Source organism: Coregonus clupeaformis, chromosome 26 (assembly GCF_020615455.1).
Source record: "Coregonus clupeaformis isolate EN_2021a chromosome 26, ASM2061545v1, whole genome shotgun sequence".
NCBI classification, from domain to species: Eukaryota; Metazoa; Chordata; class Actinopteri; order Salmoniformes; family Salmonidae; genus Coregonus; species Coregonus clupeaformis.
Window position 1 is genome coordinate 49,362,326 of NC_059217.1, and position 20,372 is coordinate 49,382,697.

At 41.9% G+C, this 20,372-nt stretch overlaps 1 protein-coding gene across 1 annotated transcript in view; it reads left to right on the forward strand.

The window, feature by feature from the left end:
* Window positions 1–20,372, forward strand: part of LOC121540869 (plectin-like) — an 83,129-nt gene that overhangs the window by 16,959 nt on the left and 45,798 nt on the right. The window contains 1 exon segment of the mRNA XM_045207909.1: window positions 16,425–16,486. Coding sequence (XP_045063844.1) covers window positions 16,425–16,486 — 62 coding nt within the window.

Here is a 20,372-nt window from a genome sequence, read left to right on the forward strand (position 1 = left end):
ATACCGAGGCCTATACTCTGGAGCGGGATCGATTTGGAGGTGGAGGGTCCGTCATGGTCTGGGGCGGTGTGAAACAGCATCATCGGACTGAGCTTGTTGTCATTGCAGGCAATCTCAATGCTGTGCATTACAGGGAAGACATCCTCCTCCCTCATGTGGTACCCTTCCTGCAGGCTCATCCTGACATGACCCTCCAGCATGACAATGCCACCAACCATACTGCTCGTTCTGTGCGTGATTTCCTGCATGACAGGAATGTCAGTGTTCTGCCATGGCCAGCGAAGAGCCCAGATATCAATCCCATTGAGCACGCCTGGAACCTGTTTGATCGGAGGGTGAGGGCTAGGGCCATTCCCTCCAGAAATGTCCGGGAACTTGCAGGTGCCTTGGTGGAAGAGTGGGGTAACATCTCACAGCAAGAGCTGGCAAATCTGGTGCAGTCCATGAGGAGGAGATGCACTGCTGTACTTAATGCAGCTGGTGGCCACACCAGATACTGTTACTTTTGATTTTGACACCCCCCCCCTTTGTTCAGGGACACATTATTCAATTTCTGTTAGTCACATGTCTGTGTAACTTGTTCAGTTTATGTCTGTTGGTGAATGTTGTTATGTTCATAAAAATATTTACACATGTTCAGTTTGCTGAAAATAAACTTAGTTGACAGTGAGAGGACATTTTCTTTTTTTGCTGAGGTTGATTAGACTGTAAATACAATGTTGAGATTGTGCCGGGGGGTTGTCACCCTACTTTTACAGTAACTCAAGAGTTGCTACATTTTTATTAGAATTGATCTTTACTTACGTTTGAACACACACAAATAATTTCTCTGTTGTCCAAGAGATGACACAAACACTCATAATGCTGTTGTAAGCTGATGCTATAGAAGGACTGGGGTGAGTGGCTTGGCACTGAGTCACTGGTGTGGAGGAAAGCTCCACAGTGTTTCCTGGAAACAATCACAACTCCCACAACTTCTACTCTGGAGGCTGCAACAGACATTTTTGGAGGGAGGGAGTGATTCAATTTGATTCACTTCTGTGCTTTTTATCCTTCCAGGAACCATGTGTGTGTACAAAATAACACATATCCCCCCCAACACCAACACTGTCTGTAAAGCTGTGTTGGTGTGGTACAGTATTCATAACAGAAAGGTCCAGTGGACATATGCAACGTGCAACAGGGGGCACATGGGGAGCAGAGAGTTATAAATCAGACATGTAGTTTGGTTCAGATTGTTGACTTTGGATACTGTTCAGTGTCCTCTGGGAGAAGGGGAGAGGGCAGAGTAATTGACCCTGTTAAAAAACACAGAGGAGCAACGTACAGACCTGATGTGTACCTCATGAGTGGCAGTCATTGAGGCTGTATTTATGAGTTGCTCTGGGACCATGGAAACACATCCTGTCCTAGGCTAAGAGTTTATTTATACCTCTCGGTCCTCATCAGGGGATTTCTCAACAGCATACCCTAGTTAGTATACATAAGCATCATACTGTATATCCCGTGAAGTTCTTTCTAAATTATATTTAATCTAGGAGAAGTATCTCCCTTTATCTTTGAAGCCCTAAAACCCTTAACAAAGCTGTGGGACTGCCCACTAAATACAGTGGGGGAAAAAAGTATTTAGTCAGCCACCAATTGTGCAAGTTCTCCCACTTAAAAAGATGAGAGAGGCCTGTAATTTTCATCATAGGTACACGTCAACTATGACAGACAAAATGAGAAAAAAACATCCAGAAAATCACATTGTAGGATTTTTAATGAATTTATTTGCAAATTATGGTGGAAAATAAGTATTTGGTCACCTACAAACAAGCAAGATTTCTGGCTCTCACAGACCTGTAACTTCTTCTTTAAGAGGCTCCTCTGTCCTCCACTCGTTACCTGTATTAATGGCACCTGTTTGAACTTGTTATCAGTATAAAAGACACCTGTCCACAACCTCAAACAGTCACACTCCAAACTCCACTATGGCCAAGACCAAAGAGCTGTCAAAGGACACCAGAAACAAAATTGTAGACCTGCACCAGGCTGGGAAGACTGAATCTGCAATAGGTAAGCAGCTTGGTTTGAAGAAATGAACTGTGGGAGCAATTATTAGGAAATGGAAGACATACAAGACCACTGATAATCTCCCTCGATCTGGGGCTCCACGCAAGATCTCACCCCGTGGGGTCAAAATGATCACAAGAACGGTGAGCAAAAATCCCAGAACCACACGGGGGGGACCTAGTGAATGACCTGCAGAGAGCTGGGACCAAAGTAACAAAGCCTACCATCAGTAACACACTACGCCGCCAGGGACTCAAATCCTGCAGTGGCAGACGTGTCCCCCTGCTTAAGCCAGTACATGTCCAGGCCCGTCTGAAGTTTGCTAGAGTGCATTTGGATGATCCAGAAGAGGATTGGGAGAATGTCATATGGTCAGATGAAACCAAAATATAACTTTTTGGTAAAAACTCAACTCGTCGTGTTTGGAGGACAAAGAATGCTGAGTTGCATCCAAAGAACACCATACCTACTGTGAAGCATCGGGGTGGAAACATCATGCTTTGGGGCTGTTTTTCTGCAAAGGGACCAGGACGACTGATCCGTGTAAAGGAAAGAATGAATGGGGCCATGTATCGTGAGATTTTGAGTGAAAACCTCCTTCCATCAGCAAGGGCATTGAAGATGAAACGTGGCTGGGTCTTTCAGCATGACAATGATCCCAAACACACCGCCCGGGCAACGAAGGAGTGGCTTCGTAAGAAGCATTTCAAGGTCCTGGAGTGGCCTAGCCAGTCTCCAGATCTCAACCCCATAGAAAATCTTTGGAGGGAGTTGAAAGTCCGTGTTGCCCAGCGACAGCCCCAAAACATCACTGCTCTAGAGGAGATCTGCATGGAGGAATGGGCCAAAATACCATCAACAGTGTGTGAAAACCTTGTGAAGACTTACAGAAAACGTTTGACCTGTGTCATTGCCAACAAAGGGTATATAACAAAGTATTGAGAAACTTTTGTTATTGACCAAATACTTATTTATTCGTTTTTAAATAATAATTTACTTGTTATTCTTCTGCATCACAGTTCTCAGGTTGTTATTGCACTCTGGGTGTGACATGGCAGCTAGATAATGTGCAGATTGAATGACTGTGGGAGGGGAGAGGTTTTATTGGTTAGGGATAGTGCTCTGTTGATTACTCACCCTGACAGGATTAAGCAATGTCCTGACAATTAGGATCAAGGATGTCATTCAGCTATTACTATTTTAGAGACACTGATGACGCGTAGTATCTTAAGTAACACTTCCAGTTCCATGTAACATTTACATTTTAGTCATTTAGCAGACGCTCTTATCCAGAGCGACTTACAGGAGCAATTAGAGTTAAGTGCCTTGCTCAAGGGCACATCGGCAGATTTTTCACCTAGTCGGCTCGGGGATTAAATCCAGCGACCTTTCGGTTACTGGCACAATGCTCTTAACCACTAAGCTACTTGCCGCCCCAATATACAGTGGGGAAAAAAAGTATTTAGTCAGCCACCAATTGTGCAAGTTCTCCCACTTAAAAAGATGAGAGAGGCCTGTAATTTTCATCATAGGTACACGTCAACTATGACAGACAAATTGAGGAAAAAAATTCCAGAAAATCACATTGTAGGATTTTTTATGAATTTATTTGCAAATCATGGTGGAAAATAAGTATTTGGTCACCTACAAACAAGCAAGATTTCTGGCTCTCACAGACCTGTAACTTCTTCTTTAAGAGGCTCCTCTGTCCTCCACTCGTTACCTGTATTAATGGCACCTGTTTGAACTTGTTATCAGTATAAAAGACACCTGTCCACAACCTCAAACAGTCACACTCCAAACTCCACTATGTTTATTATTTAAAAACGAATAAATAAGTATTTGGTCAATAACAAAAGTTTCTCAATACTTTGTTATATACCCTTTGTTGGCAATGACACAGGTCAAACGTTTTCTGTAAGTCTTCACAAGGTTTTCACACACTGTTGCTGGTATTTTGGCCCATTCCTCCATGCAGATCTCCTCTAGAGCAGTGATGTTTTGGGGCTGTCGCTGGGCAACACGGACTTTCAACTCCCTCCAAAGATTTTCTATGGGGTTGAGATCTGGAGACTGGCTAGGCCACTCTAGGACCTTGAAATGCTTCTTACGAAGCCACTCCTTCGTTGCCCGGGCGGTGTGTTTGGGATCATTGTCATGCTGAAAGACCCAGCCACGTTTCATCTTCAATGCCCTTGCTGATGGAAGGAGGTTTTCACTCAAAATCTCACGATACATGGCCCCATTCATTCTTTCCTTTACACGGATCAGTCGTCCTGGTCCCTATGCAGAAAAACAGCCCCAAAGCATGATGTTTCCACCCCCATGCTTCACAGTAGGAATAGTGTTCTTTGGAATCAACTCAGCATTCTTTGTCCTCCAAACACGACGAGTTGAGTTTTTACCAAAAAGTTAAATTTTGGTTTCATCTGACCATATGACATTCTCCCAATCCTCTTCTGGATCATCCAAATGCACTCTAGCAAACTTCAGACGGGCCTGGACATGTTCTGGCTTAAGCAGGGGGACACGTCTGCCACTGCAGGATTTGAGTCCCTGGTGGCGTAGTGTGTTACTGATGGTAGGCTTTGTTACTTTGGTCCCAGCTCTCTGCAGGTCATTCACTAGGTCCCCCCGTGTGGTTCTGGGATTTTTGCTCACCGTTCTTGTGATCATTTTGACCCCACGGGGTGAGATCTTGCGTGGACCCCCAGATTGAGGGAGATTATCAGTGGTCTTGTATGTCTTCCATTTCCTAATAATTGCTCCCACAGTTCATTTCTTCAAACCAAGCTGCTTACCTATTGCAGATGCAGTCTTCCCAGCCTGGTGCAGGTCTACAATTTTGTTTCTGGTGTCCTTTGACAGCTCTTTGGTCTTGGCCATAGTGGAGTTTGGAGTGTGACTGTTTGAGGTTGTGGACAGGTGTCTTTTATACTGATAACAAGTTCAAACAGGTGCCATTAATACAGGTAACGAGTGGAGGACAGAGGAGCCTCTTAAAGAAGAAGTTACAGGTCTGTGAGAGCCAGAAATCTTGCTTGTTTGTAGGTGACCAAATACTTATTTTCCACCATAATTTGCAAATAAATTCATAAAAAATCCTACAATGTGATTTTCTGGATTTTTTTTCCTCAATTTGTCTGTCATAGTTGACGTGTACCTATGATGAAAATTACAGGCCTCTCTCATCTTTTTAAGTGGGAGAACTTGCACAATTGGTGGCTGACTAAATCCCCACTGTAAGACCTGTTTCAGCCCGTGCCACTGTAAAAACTGCCAAAGAGCCCAGATAACACACTCCATAAATCACAACACTCAGGAAGGTTCTCAAAGGCATGTGCACACACACACACAAAGTAAAATAATTAAACTATATATTTCCCACTTTATATTTCGCACCAAATATCAAATTAACTGATTAAAATATTTGCTTTCCTTGTCATACATAAATATTTCAATAATTGCAATTGAACCTAATCCCAAGAACATTAAAATAATGTCTTGCCTATTATTATTATTTTATTTTTATTTTTTACATTTCATTTCTATATTGAATGGATATAAAGTCCTATATACTGTGTATACATCAATTGATATGGAACAGAGACAAGTCCATATAACTTTGGGAAATATAAGGACCCAAATGAGATGGGCAGGGCTGTTGTGAAAGTGAAACTTTCACCCATCCATTAGAAAGCATTTTTTCTCTCCCTCGACTGTCGCATCATGCATGGCCAATTCGCGATGTAAGCGAGTGTGTTTGCACTCTTGCGCTCCGGAAGGTCGGTGAGCGCATCTTGACAACTCATGTCGCGTTTCACCTGTTAAAGTTATGGCGACGCAGGGGAGCCCCGATGTTCCAACTGGAGCGATTTCGTTAATTAATCTGGGAATAGTTTATGAACGGGAAGTTCACCTGCACGAGATGAGCTATGCAGAACGAAGCAGATATTTGTACAGCAAAATGTGTTGTGTAGGTGAGTGGCAGAAATATAGATACTGACAATTGGGAAGGGTTAAGCAAAGTAGGCGTTCCCCACACTGGCTATAGTCCTACAGTAGTAAATAGGATCACATGTAATAAAATTGTAGTTACTGGTAATAATTGAAATGTATAATTGAATAATTTGAAGTTTAATATATGGTATAGGGCCTTGTGTTTTACGCAATCATTTGACATAGCAATACTTTTTCCTGTATTTTGAACCTAATCCAGAAATGAGAATTACACCAAACATTTTAACAATTGTCTGAGGATTTTGCTGGACCCATCATATTAAAAAAGGTTAAAATCCAGGCATGTAACATGATTGAGCAAAACACAGGGCTCTACAACATGATCATTAATATAGTATTATTTTCACTTGATGGTTTCCATTGCGACATATTGCAATATGCCAGTGAAGTGAAAATGTTGATACCTCAAGCGTGTTGTTGATTAGGCTACTCTTTGTTTGAATTAATGACAATTTAAATCTTAAGCAACTGAATTGATTCAGAATGTTTGGTGCAATTCTCAATTAAATACATTATACATATTAGTAGCATGTGAGATTTGTGAATGGGGGAGAAAGCGTAAGAGACTTCATTAGCTGTCTCTTTTTAGTGTTACAGTTAAACTAGTCCTGGATTCCATTTATATAATGGCGGATGTTTTGCTGATTGCCTCCAGCTGTCTCATGTCCAACTCACTTCCATATGTGTTTAAAGTAGAACACTGGAGGAGCTCTTACTCCAGCAAGGGCTTTGGCAAGCCTTTCCAATGGGGTGGGTCTTCTTGACTCAGAATCCCACATGAATATACACATGAATTAGGCTACCAGCTATTTGTTCTCTATGCATGGGAACTGCCTACAGGTCAAACTGTTAACAGTTTTTAGTATTAGCCTATAGTAATTAATAACTACTCCAGTATATGGTAAGTGTTTTTAAATAATAATTTACTTGTTATTCTTCTGCATCACAGTTCTCAGGTTGTTATTGCACTCTGGGTGTGACATGGCAGCTAGATAATGTGCAGATTGAATGACTGTGGGAGGGGAGAGGTTTTATTGGTTAGGGATAGTGCTCTGTTGATTACTCACCCTGACAGGATTAAGCAATGTTCTGACAATTAGGATCAAGGATGTCATTCAGCTATTACTATTTTAGAGACACGGATGACGAGTAGTATCTTAAGTAACACTTCCAGTTCCATGTAACATTTACATTTTAGTCATTTAGCAGACGCTCTTAGCCAGAGCGACTTACAGGAGCAATTAGGGTTAAGTGCCTTGCTCAAGGGCACATCGGCAGATTTTTCACCTAGTCGGCTCGGGGATTAGATCCAGCGACCTTTCGGTTACTGGCACAACTCTCTTAACCACTAAGCTACTTGCCGCCCCAATATATATACAATATCTATAACTCAGTTTTAGAGTATTCAGTGGGTATGAAGTCTAGTTGTGTATCTCCTTCCATAAGTACACTCAGAGAGGGTCTAAATAGCACCTTCATCATATTTGCTTTTTTCATACATTACTTTTTGTGTGATTTGAAATGTCTGCTGTATGCAGGATTGGCAAGTTTTCATTACTCAGTTTTTTATTACTTGTTAATTTTTCATAATAACTAGATCCAGGAGTTTTTCTTCTCACCATGTAACTTGACTATAATTGAAAAAAAAAGTATAACAATTTACAGTGTAACAAGGCCAGTGTTGCCATCTAGTGTTCACTCCGTGAACTTTCTAGTCTTTTCTCCCTCAAAGGGGAACCACTGTAGTCAATCATGGGAGACACAGCTCCCAGTCTAAAAATACAGCCATGAGTAAGAACTAAAATAACCCAGCCACAGGCGCAACAAGCTACCATATGTTTGGAGATGTTGCCACAGCAACCCCTCTCAGGTTCCCCTTTTTCCACATTCAAATGTACCATCGGTCAGATAATTCCCGATTCAGCCCTCAGCTAAAGTTGATACAATATGGAAACCAGTAATGATGATTTTTGAAGGGATAGGGAATGAAGTGTGAGTGACATTTTTGTTAGATTTTTTTTGACAGGTATTCTCAGTAGCAATGTGTAATTTCCATACTTTGAATAAAGCGTCTGTTGCCCTCAGTCGAAAAATATTTACATTTAAGTCATTTAGCAGACGCTCTTATCCAGAGCGACTTACAGTTAGTGAGTGCATACATTCTTTTTTATATTTTTCATACTTCCCCGTGGGAATCGAACCCACAACCCTGGCGTTGCAAACGCCATGCTCTTCCAACTGAGCTACATCCCTGCCGGCCGTTCCCTCCCCTAGCCTGGACGACTTGTGCGCCGCCCTATGGGTCTCCCGGTCGCGGGAGACATATTGTACGTATTGAGTGCATAGGCTGGTGTAGTATGATACCATCTCCAATAGAGGGAGACTGGGTGTTGTATTGTACAGGAACTGTACCTACACCTTGATTAAACAGGCTCACTATTCTCTCTGTGTAAGTTTACTAAAGGAAAGTCCATGAGAGTGAGCGTTAATTCACAGATGTGGGGCTTTCCACCATGGCTCCACGAGCGGTAGACTAATTAGCCATTTTCAACCTCAGCTGTCAGGGCTAATCCATTCCTTGTTGAGTCAGTGTTAAATTGGGCTTATAGCTTCATCTTTTGATCTAATTCTGACTATGACTTCATCCTGCTACAGGGATTTAGATCTGTGAAGATGATAATTTCAGGCAGTGATGGAGTCATTCCATAGCTATGGCAACAATCCCCTCATGTCCTGATACACAGACAGAAAAAGTGCAATAAAGACTGGACGGTATGTCTCTTGGTCTTTATGAATATCTCACAGGTACACTGTGCTGTAGTTCCTTTGATTTCTATTTCTTTGTGAGACACAGCTGACCCAAACTGGGTGTGCGCACACATACACACACACACACACACACAGTCAGGAACAAGGTGTATCCCGGTTGTTCCGCTTGGTTTTATTTGATTAACATTTCGAGTACACGCTCCCACTTGCATTGGGCTGGAGTGACAGGACAGTGGGAGGGAGAGAGTCAGTGAGCGCCAGGTATCCCGAGGGAGGTGGATGTCACTCTAAGGGATGGGTGAGGCTGCTCCCTTCTCTGGAATGAGGGGCGTTAACTCTACCCTCCTCTCCTCCCCTGTTCTCACCTTTTCTCTCTATATGAGCTCAAGACTATCTAAACCATGATGGCTGATTTCTGTTCTTCTTTCATCTCTGTTTGTTTTCCTACGGAATCATGTTCCCTGTGACTACAAGACCGGTCGTCTGAGTCAAAGATGCTTGACCTGATGATTTTTACAGATGAACTTGACATGAGCCACAGACTGAACAAACACTCATATGGAGAGCATAATGACGTTGACGTTCCAACTTTGAAGGGTCAGGCAATAGCATTGCATTTATGTGACCGTTTACAGTTGTGAAAGAGTTTAAACCGATAGGGCGTGGCCGGAATAGTGTTGTGAATATCTTCTGTTTACTTTGGATGGTTCTCCATTCCTCTCCCCTTGAACTCTGGGTTAGAATGTCTGCAGGGGACACTTTTCTATCTCTGCAGGAGTAGGCCTACCTCTGCGGAGGTTTTGCAACGGAAAACTGAAACAAACCTTACTTATTGGACAAGTTTAGGAGGTCGCTCCATGATTCAGTCCGTTTTGTGGCTCATGAACACGACCCTGGTTTATTATGGCTTTGATGCTTATCTCTGCTGAGTTGAGATAACGGAGTGAGTTGAGTGAGTGAATAGGTTTGAGTTCCATGAGAAGCTATTTGAAATGGAACCTAGTTGTTTTCTATTTGAAATGGAAAACAACTACCACTGTTGATTTTGGAGAAAAATCGTAGATGTGTAGACCTTAATGATACATCTTTCTTTGGAGCGTCTTTGGAGAAAACAGTTTCATAAGTAAGATTTTCCACGGTATCGCTGATGTTGGCTGCTCTTTTGTTTGGGACTTCCTGTGACATTACACATTTCCTGTTGTTAGTTGCTGTACAAGCAGTAGTCCATGATCAAAGCCCTTTCACTTCACCTCTTTTGTAGCTTTCCTTCAATCCCATGCACATGGAAATTTGATTCCATAAACTTACTCTGTTCCATAAAACTCCAACCTGTTTTAAGTTATCAGTAGCAGTTAATGTGTTGCGGTCTGCTAAGCACATAGAAATCAATGACATCATATGTTAATCCTTTCTTTCCCATGCTACACTATCCAAACTCCCCTGTGAGAGGTGACCATATGGATCCTCAGTGTTTTTAAGTTTAGCCTCCAGCACTGTCGAGGTGTGATTATGTGTGTGTTATCATAGCACTATGTTCTATTCCCTTGTATTTCTTCGACTGTGCAGTATTATGGTATTTGCCTGCCCTCCTTAATTCCTGTTCTTGCCTAGACGTGTGGAAGTACACAAAGCTATTATTTAAGGTGTGCCTCTCCACAATTTGCAAATTTTGTGAACTTAGTGTCAAATAAAACAAACACACACATCCTGACACATCAACTGCTTCATGTTCAAACAAGATGCCTTAATCACCTCACGTTGGGAAGAAAAGTGTTTTTTTTACATCCGTCCTAATGTTATGTCAGACGGGTGTGGAAAAGAGATGCATACCTCCTACCCTCTTAATGGTTAGAGGGCTAGGATTTACCAGGGCCTGTTGGTCGCACCCTGTGGCATTGGTTTGGCTTTCAGCACCCTACAGCTCTTATAGGGGGTCAGACCACAGTGAAGGAAACTCAGTGAAGCCCCAAAATACACAGGACTAGGAACCCTGGGGGTATACTAAGCAGATTCAAGGAGTTAGTCAACTAACTAGCTTAAATATTCTCTTAAATGTTGAAAGATCTTGAAATTGGTATGTTCTAATTGATTCAATAAACAAAAACACATACGTTTAGCTTTTTTAATGAACTAGAAAATCAAGTTATTTATTTTTGTTTATCAAAGTAAGCTGGCTAACTCCTTGATGCTACTTTGTAGTATACCCCCTGTTCATACCTGGGTCTGTCTTCAGTGTATTTTGTGTCTTCCCATGTTATTATTAGGGAATGAGACACCCCACCAAAGCCAAAACAAGTCCTCACTGATGTCCTCACTGATATAGTGTCTTCAGTTATCTGAATGGTTATCTCTGGGCTAGAGGCTGATAAAGGACTGATCAGGATCATCGCTGGCTTAAGGATGCTAGCTGGTATGTCTCTGTAATGTCTTTACATGTGAGTGTTGAGTTTGAGGAAATCAGGTCTGTGAGCGTGCATGAGGGTACTTTAATTCAAGCTGGTGTGGTTAATGTGAAAACACACACACACACACACTCTCTATCAGGCCTTTAGCAGAGCAGAAGGAATAAGTACTCCTTCACTAATTGTCTAGTTCGAGAATCTACATGTCCTTAGATGAGGGAATAGCTAGTACTGTATAGACTTGTTGAGGGTTGGGTCATGGCTGATCTCTCAGTGTGTGTGGGTGCCAAAGTAGCCCTTCCCTCAGCCTCGTCCTCTTCCTCATCACACTGAGTAACACCAACAGCTCTCTCAGGAATGCCATGAGTAGGCAATGATTAATCACATTGGGGTGCGTGTGTGTGTGCGTTAAAAAGTAATTATAAATCAATGGAGACATTGTACTGTGTTCTAAAACATTATGAAGTTATATCAAACCGTAAAACAATATTGCGTTATTTATTCCGGTGCCATTCTTCGTTATTGCTTATACAGCTATCGTAACGAAGTATAATGATTCAGGGTGTGTACTGTGTACTCTTGTGTAAACGAAGGTAAGATGACAAGTAAAAGGTATGGTGTCTGCCTGCTGGCCACCACACCTTGTCTGATCACTCGCTCTCCTCTGTCCCCGCCCCCTTCCTGCTCTCACCAGCCACACCAATATGACTGGGCAGAGGAAGGGGTGTGGCCGAGCCTTACCCACCACAATGTCCTCCAAACACACAGGCAGTTAACATACTGTACAGATCAGCACATAGACAGGCCCAGACTCTGTACCCCACAGGCATAATTTATTCCGAAAGGAGGAGAGGGAGAAAACAGCACAACGAGAAGAAAAGAAGAGCAGAGCTCATACGGAGGTAGAGCGAGAGAGAGAGAGGGAAAAAGCATAGGCTAGATCGAAAGTGCTGACTGGAACTGAGCCACACGACTGCATGCTCCCTCTGAGTGAAAGGAGCACTGAGGAATTTTTAAGAGGAAAAAGAGCAGGAGAGAGAGAAACATTATAGCTACCGACAGAAACCGTGTGGTGACAAAGCGGTCACATAGAGCGCGCTAGAGGGGACTTTTTGATTAATTTATTTGGAATTGAGTGGCACCATGAGCTGCTCAGCAACAGAGATACAGGAACTTCTCGACAGATAGCAATGGTGGCAGGGATGGAAGGGACAGGGTGCCCTCAGACGAAGGCTACTACCAGGGGATGCTCAAGTCTACGGACGGCAGGAAAGGTACCAGTATGAGACAGCTTTCAGCTAGAAAGCTATGTGTCAGACGTTTACAGTACATGAAAAGTTAGACTTTGAGTTTGGTTCTATAGATACGAGTATGACAGTGTTCACCTAGACACTGTGTGTCATAGACACCTAGACTTTCTGTGTCAAATAGGTTCATTTGAAAAGTTTGCCGCTGATACTATGGTTCATGATTGCGTAAGGGAGAGAGTTAAAATGCTGGGTGTTTTTTCTTTTCCTGTGAAAGGAAAAGTTTTACTGCTGTAGTTACAGGTTTGGACCATTTTCAGATCCCTGCACAGACAAGTATTTTCAGAGGTTCAAGTCAGGTCCTGATTGGCTAGTCTGTGATATGAGCCCCTTCATGATGCTAAGATACATACCAACTGCCAGTGTCAATTTAAATTGAAAGAGGGCTCCTGGCTTCCACTGTGAGCCTTTAGTGTACTCTCAATTACAGTTTGAGCTTTCTGTAATCATCATCTATGGGGATTCCCCTTCTCTTAAGGGTAAGTTCTGAGGATTTAGATTTAAAAGGACTTTATTTTTTTTGCTGTAATGTTTTCTGTGTCTCTCCAGTGGTCCACATTGTGACCAAGAGTGGACACTCCCCCTAATATAAAGCATCAGCCGCTCCCTCCCATCCTATTGGTCAGCGAACCCATTCACAAAATGTGGGGGAGAAATGGAGGGGATGAAATCTCAGGAGGGCTATACAATTGTTGATACAACTCCTATAGAAACATTCCTTACCCCAGGACACTTCAAGGGTTGACTATCCAGGAGAATAAAGAAAAAGGAGCACTCTTTTCATAGATCTGAAATATTTATTTACGGTACACAAGCAGGCTCCCGTTTCGGTGTAAAACGCCTTCAGGACTGTTTGTGTCCCGTAAATTTCTATTTTTTTTGTAGTTATCTTTATTTTCCTGGATAGTCACCCTTTGAAATGTCCTGGGGTAAGGAATGTTTTGGGAATTTCAAGTACCTCAGTCGAGCACCTGACTCCCTTTTTCGTTTAAACTGGGCTGAAGTGTGTTTGGGTATACCTTTTTTCCTATTGAATGACATTTATAGATATTTTCTTACTTGCTCAACCATTCACTTCTGGTTATTTTATAGAAAGTGGAGTAATAGTCATTTGTCTATTGGTTTATGATCAATTATTAATCAAGTGCTGAGAGTGACTCACTCAGGAGGACCTATTAGATTACCACTTTTAAGATAGGTTGAAACACACTCCGTTGTCCTGCCCTGGCATGCAATGGATCAAGGAGTTGGCTTTGGGTAACTCCCCCTTAACGCCCTTTTACCATTGTGAATTTGTGAACTTATCTTAGGCATCACACAATGCAGTTTAAATAGTTTGTCTTAGCCTGAGTCATGATTGGTGCAGTGTGTATGCTGATTGCAAGCTGGACAGTACTGCTGGACAAACACAAGTATTTGGTTTCACATTGTTTTGGGCATCATCTCTGTCTCTCTCTCGCTCACTCTCAGAAATACCAGTTTTTTAGGAGCGACACCTGATACTGTGTTTGTGTGTGTGTACGCCTCAACATCAGGTGACACAGTGGGAAACTGGGATTAGTTGAATGACCACAGGTCAAGGTGCAGGGTTTGTCCAGGATTACGTCGCTAGACTACGGGACCTTTGCAAAACGTCCCAAATTTGATTTGTATTTATGCTAGCAATCAACCAATCAGTCTTCCCCCCCTGACCGTGATACTTGAGCATTTACCTCACAGGAAGTGTGAACAGGAGTGTCCCGCATAAATCAGGATTACCCTCGTATTGTAGCTTTATTGATGAACGACAGAGAATGACAGAGGTCAAAGTTCCGCCAGTCCCCAGGCACACACGCCCTATGGTTGCCACGGCAACGTGTTTCCATAACACAATAGCAACAGTGTGCGGTCGCGCCTGAGAATACAAAAGCGTGGCCTGCGGGTTCAGTTTGCAGTCGCAGTGAATCTGCACTGCCTTCACCCGTTGTACTTTGGTTCTGCAGGGCGTCGCCTGTGAGTGGGACTTAATATGCTTTTCACTACCTTGTAAGACTGATAACGTTGAACTAATATAGCATGTTTACACTTTAAATACAGTTCATTCAGTAACATTACCTGAGCTGTCATAGGAGTAGCTGAAGACCCGAGGCTTCCTTAAAGTTGCACTATGCAGAAATCGCTCTGCCATTTCCTGGTTGCTAAAACTCTAATAGTTCGCCTAATTTCACTTTATGTGACAAAATAAGCAAGTATAGTGTAGAGAAATCATTGTACCATCTAAACCGCTGTGAAATATATTTTCCATAACATTCAGCTGTTTGAAGCTGGTGTACAAAACCGAAAGTAAAAGACGTAAAACTTAAGAATGGAGAAGCATAGAAATACCGCTTCTTAGACTTGCTTTCAAGTAGAATGATAGATCTATAACTCGCAATTCTATGTGACTTTGGTCGGGTCGCCCAAAAAGTTACATATTGCCACTTTAAGGGATTTATTTTATTTTTGATCTACTTCGTATTCATCATCTCCAGCACCACCCCAACATCAACATATGGCACGTTTCTATGTTTTGTAGTAAATAAAAGATAGAGGAAGATAAATGTTTCCAATGACATCATCAACCAATTAGTAGACAATTAGTAGGCAATGCCTAGTCATAATTGGTTACCACCAATGATGTCATTGGAAACAGTTATCTTCCTCTATCTTTTATTTACTACAAAACATAGAAACGTGCCATTTTCACATTTGATGATGTTTGGGTGGTATTTTCCCTTTTAGTGGTACGAAATATTTATTTGAAGGACCTTGCATGCAGTGTGTTAATTAAATAATATTAATATGGACACCCATGTCTTGTATCTGGATAATGAGTCTTCAGTGCAATAACTACAGTATTATCTTTAATGTGACGTATGACTTTCAAAACAGACCTATTGGAATTGCTATTGGATTGCCCATCGGTACTATCTCACTTGATATAACTGATGGGCTCACTTGAAAAAGAGATGTATATCTCAATGTGACTTCTTTGTTTATTTTTTGTGTCCGTTACTTAACCAATCTTTCAGTGAAGCGGTCTGGCATGATGACTAACAGTTGGTGATATGCCTCTTGGTTGGGGAGGGTCAGTCTCTACAGTTGGTACGGTCTGCGCTCTGCAATATGCTTTCCAGTACCCCAGGGTAGTGGGGTGTGTCCGGGTATTTGACTGAGGGTGTGGCGATCCCACTCAGCATGGTGAGGCTGAGACGGCCTCTATCTGCTAGATGTGGGTTAAGTCACTGTTGTCTTACTCTCTGAGAGATCCCATGCCTTGTCATGTTCAACCTGCACAACAGTGTCGGTTACAGTATGTATGTGTGTACAGACAGTACCAGGCCTATAGAGATACTGAACACCTGTACAGTGTAATGCCTCCACTCAGCCTTAGGCCCTGCCTGTAGTCATACAATAGTGAAAAGCATTTGCAGACACAACTAGACAATGTGGGTGTATATCTAGACACTGACTGTGCTGATGATGATGTCTCGTGAGTCAGACATGTTTAGTCCAGACGCTCTGGTATCACGTCTCTAGGCTAGACTAATCCCATCCAATGATGACATCTCTTTGTCTCAGGGAAGAACAAAACGATGGTGGCATCTAGAATATTTGTTATATTTCAGCTCTTGTTCATGTTAAAGGTATTTTAATTCCTTTGATCTTCTCCTTCTCCTTATCCCTAATACCCTGCGACCTGTTTTAATTTAGACTGAGTTTTCTCGACCCCCGTTAAGAATACCTCAATATTTCTGTATGTACTCAGAGGGTGTATGAAATCTTTATTTTTCCTTGGTATGTTTGTTTTTTATAATCATGTCTGACGTTTGCTCTTTGTTGTGTCTTACAGATGAACGGGATCGAGTACAGAAAAAGACCTTCACAAAATGGGTGAACAAACACTTGATAAAGGTATGGTCACACACTACCAGAGTACATTCATATGCTCAATAACTCAATACCTAACTCACGCTCCCTGACTTAATTACCTTAATGCACTCATCACTGGTATCAATAGTTTATACACAAAGACAACCACATGCACACACACACCGACTCATTTTTAACCATCATCTATTTGATTTCAATAGATTTGTTTCAATATTGGTTTCTGAGCTGATACATTTCTACTGGACTTCTCACAATGACTCATACAACATTTTCAAAATCAGTATTCCTATGTTATTTCATAAATATCAGTCAAATGTCATCAAACTAATGAAAAGGGCTGAAGTGGTTACTTGCATAACAACCACAGAATTTGTCAAAACAGGATTTTTGGGGAGTTGGATCTCTACTGTTCCAGAAGTGATGTGTGCGAGTGGCAAATGGCAGATGTTTCCTTAGTGAATCATACCTCATCATTGGCCCACCAACCACATGGGGAGCTGAGCTGTGTGTTTTCTGACGGTTGCAATTTAGCCTCTCGGCAAAAAATGGATCTTTAGCTTCAGAAGTCATTTTGCCTCTAATGACAGGAGTAGGCTAGAATCTTTGGCGTGAATCGTGACGACACCGGCCAGATACTTTATTACTGTGTTTTGGATGTGTAGTTCCGTTTCTCAAATTTAAAACGGGGACGAATCTTAACAAACACCAGGGCCCGTATTCATAAAGCGTCTCAGAGTAGGAGTGCTGGTCTAGGATCAGTTTTACACAGGCCCAGATAGTTTCTGTATTAGAGGAAGACTATGTTCTCACCTCTTATGTTTACCATTATTATTTTGGCATAGGGGATATCTGTGTTGGAATGTTAGTAGATGAGATGTGACCATCTGATTTAACCATTACTGCATTACTATGAATGGAGCTGGCAGCCATGCTGAACATGCAGGTGCCATTGAAGTCATGATCCCATGCTGGGTAGTATCCATGACAACACAATATTATGACGTCGAGTTTGGATCCCCCATCAGACAGATATCCACAGATATCAAACCATCAATTGGTTGTTTTTTAATATCATCTCAACCTACTACAACAACAGCTTCATTGAAAGTGACATGCATTGGTCATACACAGACATGCAACACACACAGAAAGGTTACTGGAAATCATGAGTGTTTGGTTTCTAGCTTGGTGTTTTGAGGGAAGGTTTATCAGAAGATCCAGTCTCTCTTCGACTGAGTGAGTTTGTAAATTGTGCTGTTGTCACCATTCTCTTCTCACCTACCTCACCCCTGTCCCTTCACTTCGGGCTGAAAATCATTCAATTAATGAGGGGTCCTCTACAGAGGAGGGGGTGGGTTAACAAACCAAACAACTCACTCTGGAGTTTCTCATTAGAAAGGAAAAATGACCCCCACCGCGACAGCCCCTCCCCCTAGTACATGTATAAATACCCCCGCTTTCCTCGTGTCATAATTCATTTGACAAAATCCCACCAGTAACCCAACGTTTACAGCCCAAGCCATTAAGGGACTCATCATAAATCTCCATTCTCCCTCAAAAGAAAGCCCATTAATTTTGCCTTGAAAAATAAACAAAAATAGCTACACAAAATAAAATTTTCCTTTCCATGTACTGTGTATGTACGCTGTGTGGTGCTAACATACTCTGTTCCTGATATAACACACAAGCGTGCAGTCTTTTCGTTAAGTGTTTTATGTGAGTCACAGACATCTGGATTCGTTTTGCTCTTTGCCTCTGAAGCACCACATTCTGTTCTGGGCCCAAGGCCCGGTGGCTGCTGGCTGGGCCAACAGTAGCACATGTGGGTCTGGGTGGCTGACTGCCTGCCTGCCCTTAGCTCTTTGCTAGTCAAGGTCTTTAAGTGTTCCTTACAGACACTATCAGAGGGAATCAATCTGTGTCTCTTGTCTTCCCACTACCATAATGACAAAATTGGTAGGCCTATATGACAAGATTTGCATCTCATTTAATGTTTGATACGGATGACTGTACATTTTACCTTTTAGAACGTTTGAATTAAGTAGGCTATGTATTGACATGAAGTAGACAAATGTTTAATTCAGAGCTTTCTTAGAGAGAACTGTCTTCATAGAAACTGTTTAATACCGTACACAATATGTGGTATGCAATGCATTGTTACAGAACTAGCCTAGTCATTAAAATGAAATAGCAACCCAAGCAAGGTTTGAAAAACATAATTGGAAACATCATGCAGGATCATTTCTAATATAGCATTTTGCGGTAGAACGAAAGTGTTAATAGTCTCCCGTGTGAAAGCCTGCTCTTATGATGTTAAACTGACGTTTGAACTAATGTTTTTAATGCGTTTCCAGTGGGCGCGTCCCGGGGATGGGCCGGCCATGAGGGGTAGTAAAGGGATATGGAATAACTTCCACTCATGCATAAATCTTGTTGTGTGTCAAAATGGGTGGGAAGACAAAATGGAGGGTTTCTCAACCATTATTTTGCAGTGTTATGTAAAGGGTAATCCACTGAACTTTACATCATTCTGTAGATGTAATGCCCCATTCACTTTTAATGAAGGGTACAGACCAGACAGACATAAAGTATCGCTATTTTCTTATACAATGACGTGTGTGATTTTTAAAGCCTTTCAACATTATAATAACACATGTAACCCTAGGTTAACTGAAGGACACATCACCTAAAGTGTGTTTTGTTAACGAGAAAGCAAAGTCTAGTTTGTGGTGGATGAGGAGGATCAGGTTCTGTGTTGACTGGCCTAACGGTTTAAACCTTGATGTACTCACAATGAGCACAGATCAAATGGATCACTTGACTCGAGTTGACTGGAGTGCACAATTTGTACCATGACACCACCTGATCATGTTGACTCAATCTGAGCTTCTTCAACATGGGCTATTGTGTTTTGATGACAGACAGGGTTTAAATATATGCTACAGGATAGCAGAGAGAGATACTGTTGTAGCTACCACAGAGGAACCAATGAGAGAGAAGCATTTCACAGTACAACTACAATTACACTGTAGAATGCCTTCGAATTGAAGTTGGATATTGACTGATTTGAGGTCATTTGGCCTATAGTGATAGCTGTCGTATTGTAGCCCCAAGCAGTTGAACTGAAGAAAAACACTTGAATGTTATGCGATCTTGTCCCATCAGTTCCAGTATTGTTGAGGTTGGAGACTCTTACGGTATTAATGTGTAAACAGTGATCCCTAGTGGCCATAATCAACCCTAACTGCATTTCAAACCTCCATGGATAGAGTGTCTACACCACAGGTGGGCAGGAGTGAGTTACTGTGTTCACACACAGGATTATATAACTACTTATAACACACAGTATTATATAAGTACTTACCATTGATGGCAGTAATAAATCAAGGTAGTGAGTGTTACAACTTGCAGGGGCGAGACTTGCATACATAACTGTGCGAGGACAGTACCCCTTTTTCACAAGATCGAACAACACACTGACACAGTGGCAAAGCATTACATGCAATCTCCCAATATTAACTGTGTCATAAAGCACTAATATTAGTAACTATGTTTACCATTCACTTTTATTCTATCCATCTAACCTTTTTCCATTTTCTTTCATCTTTTTGCTAAATCTCTGTTTGAATACGTAATCATTATAATCTCAGACTCATGGTCATATTCTCTTCCTCTTTCTGTCATTCTCCCTTTCTATTCTCTTGTTCTCTTTATCTCATCCACTCATTCTCCGTCCAGCATTGGAAAGCAGAGGTAGGTACCAGCTGCCTGCAAGCCCCAGCAGGAGTGCACTGTATGTGGGACACATTCTGATGAGCATGTAGACCACCTTCTACCCTTCCCCTAGACCCTCCACCTGAACACTATCCCATCCCCACACCTATGCCATCACTGTGAAAGTATGAGG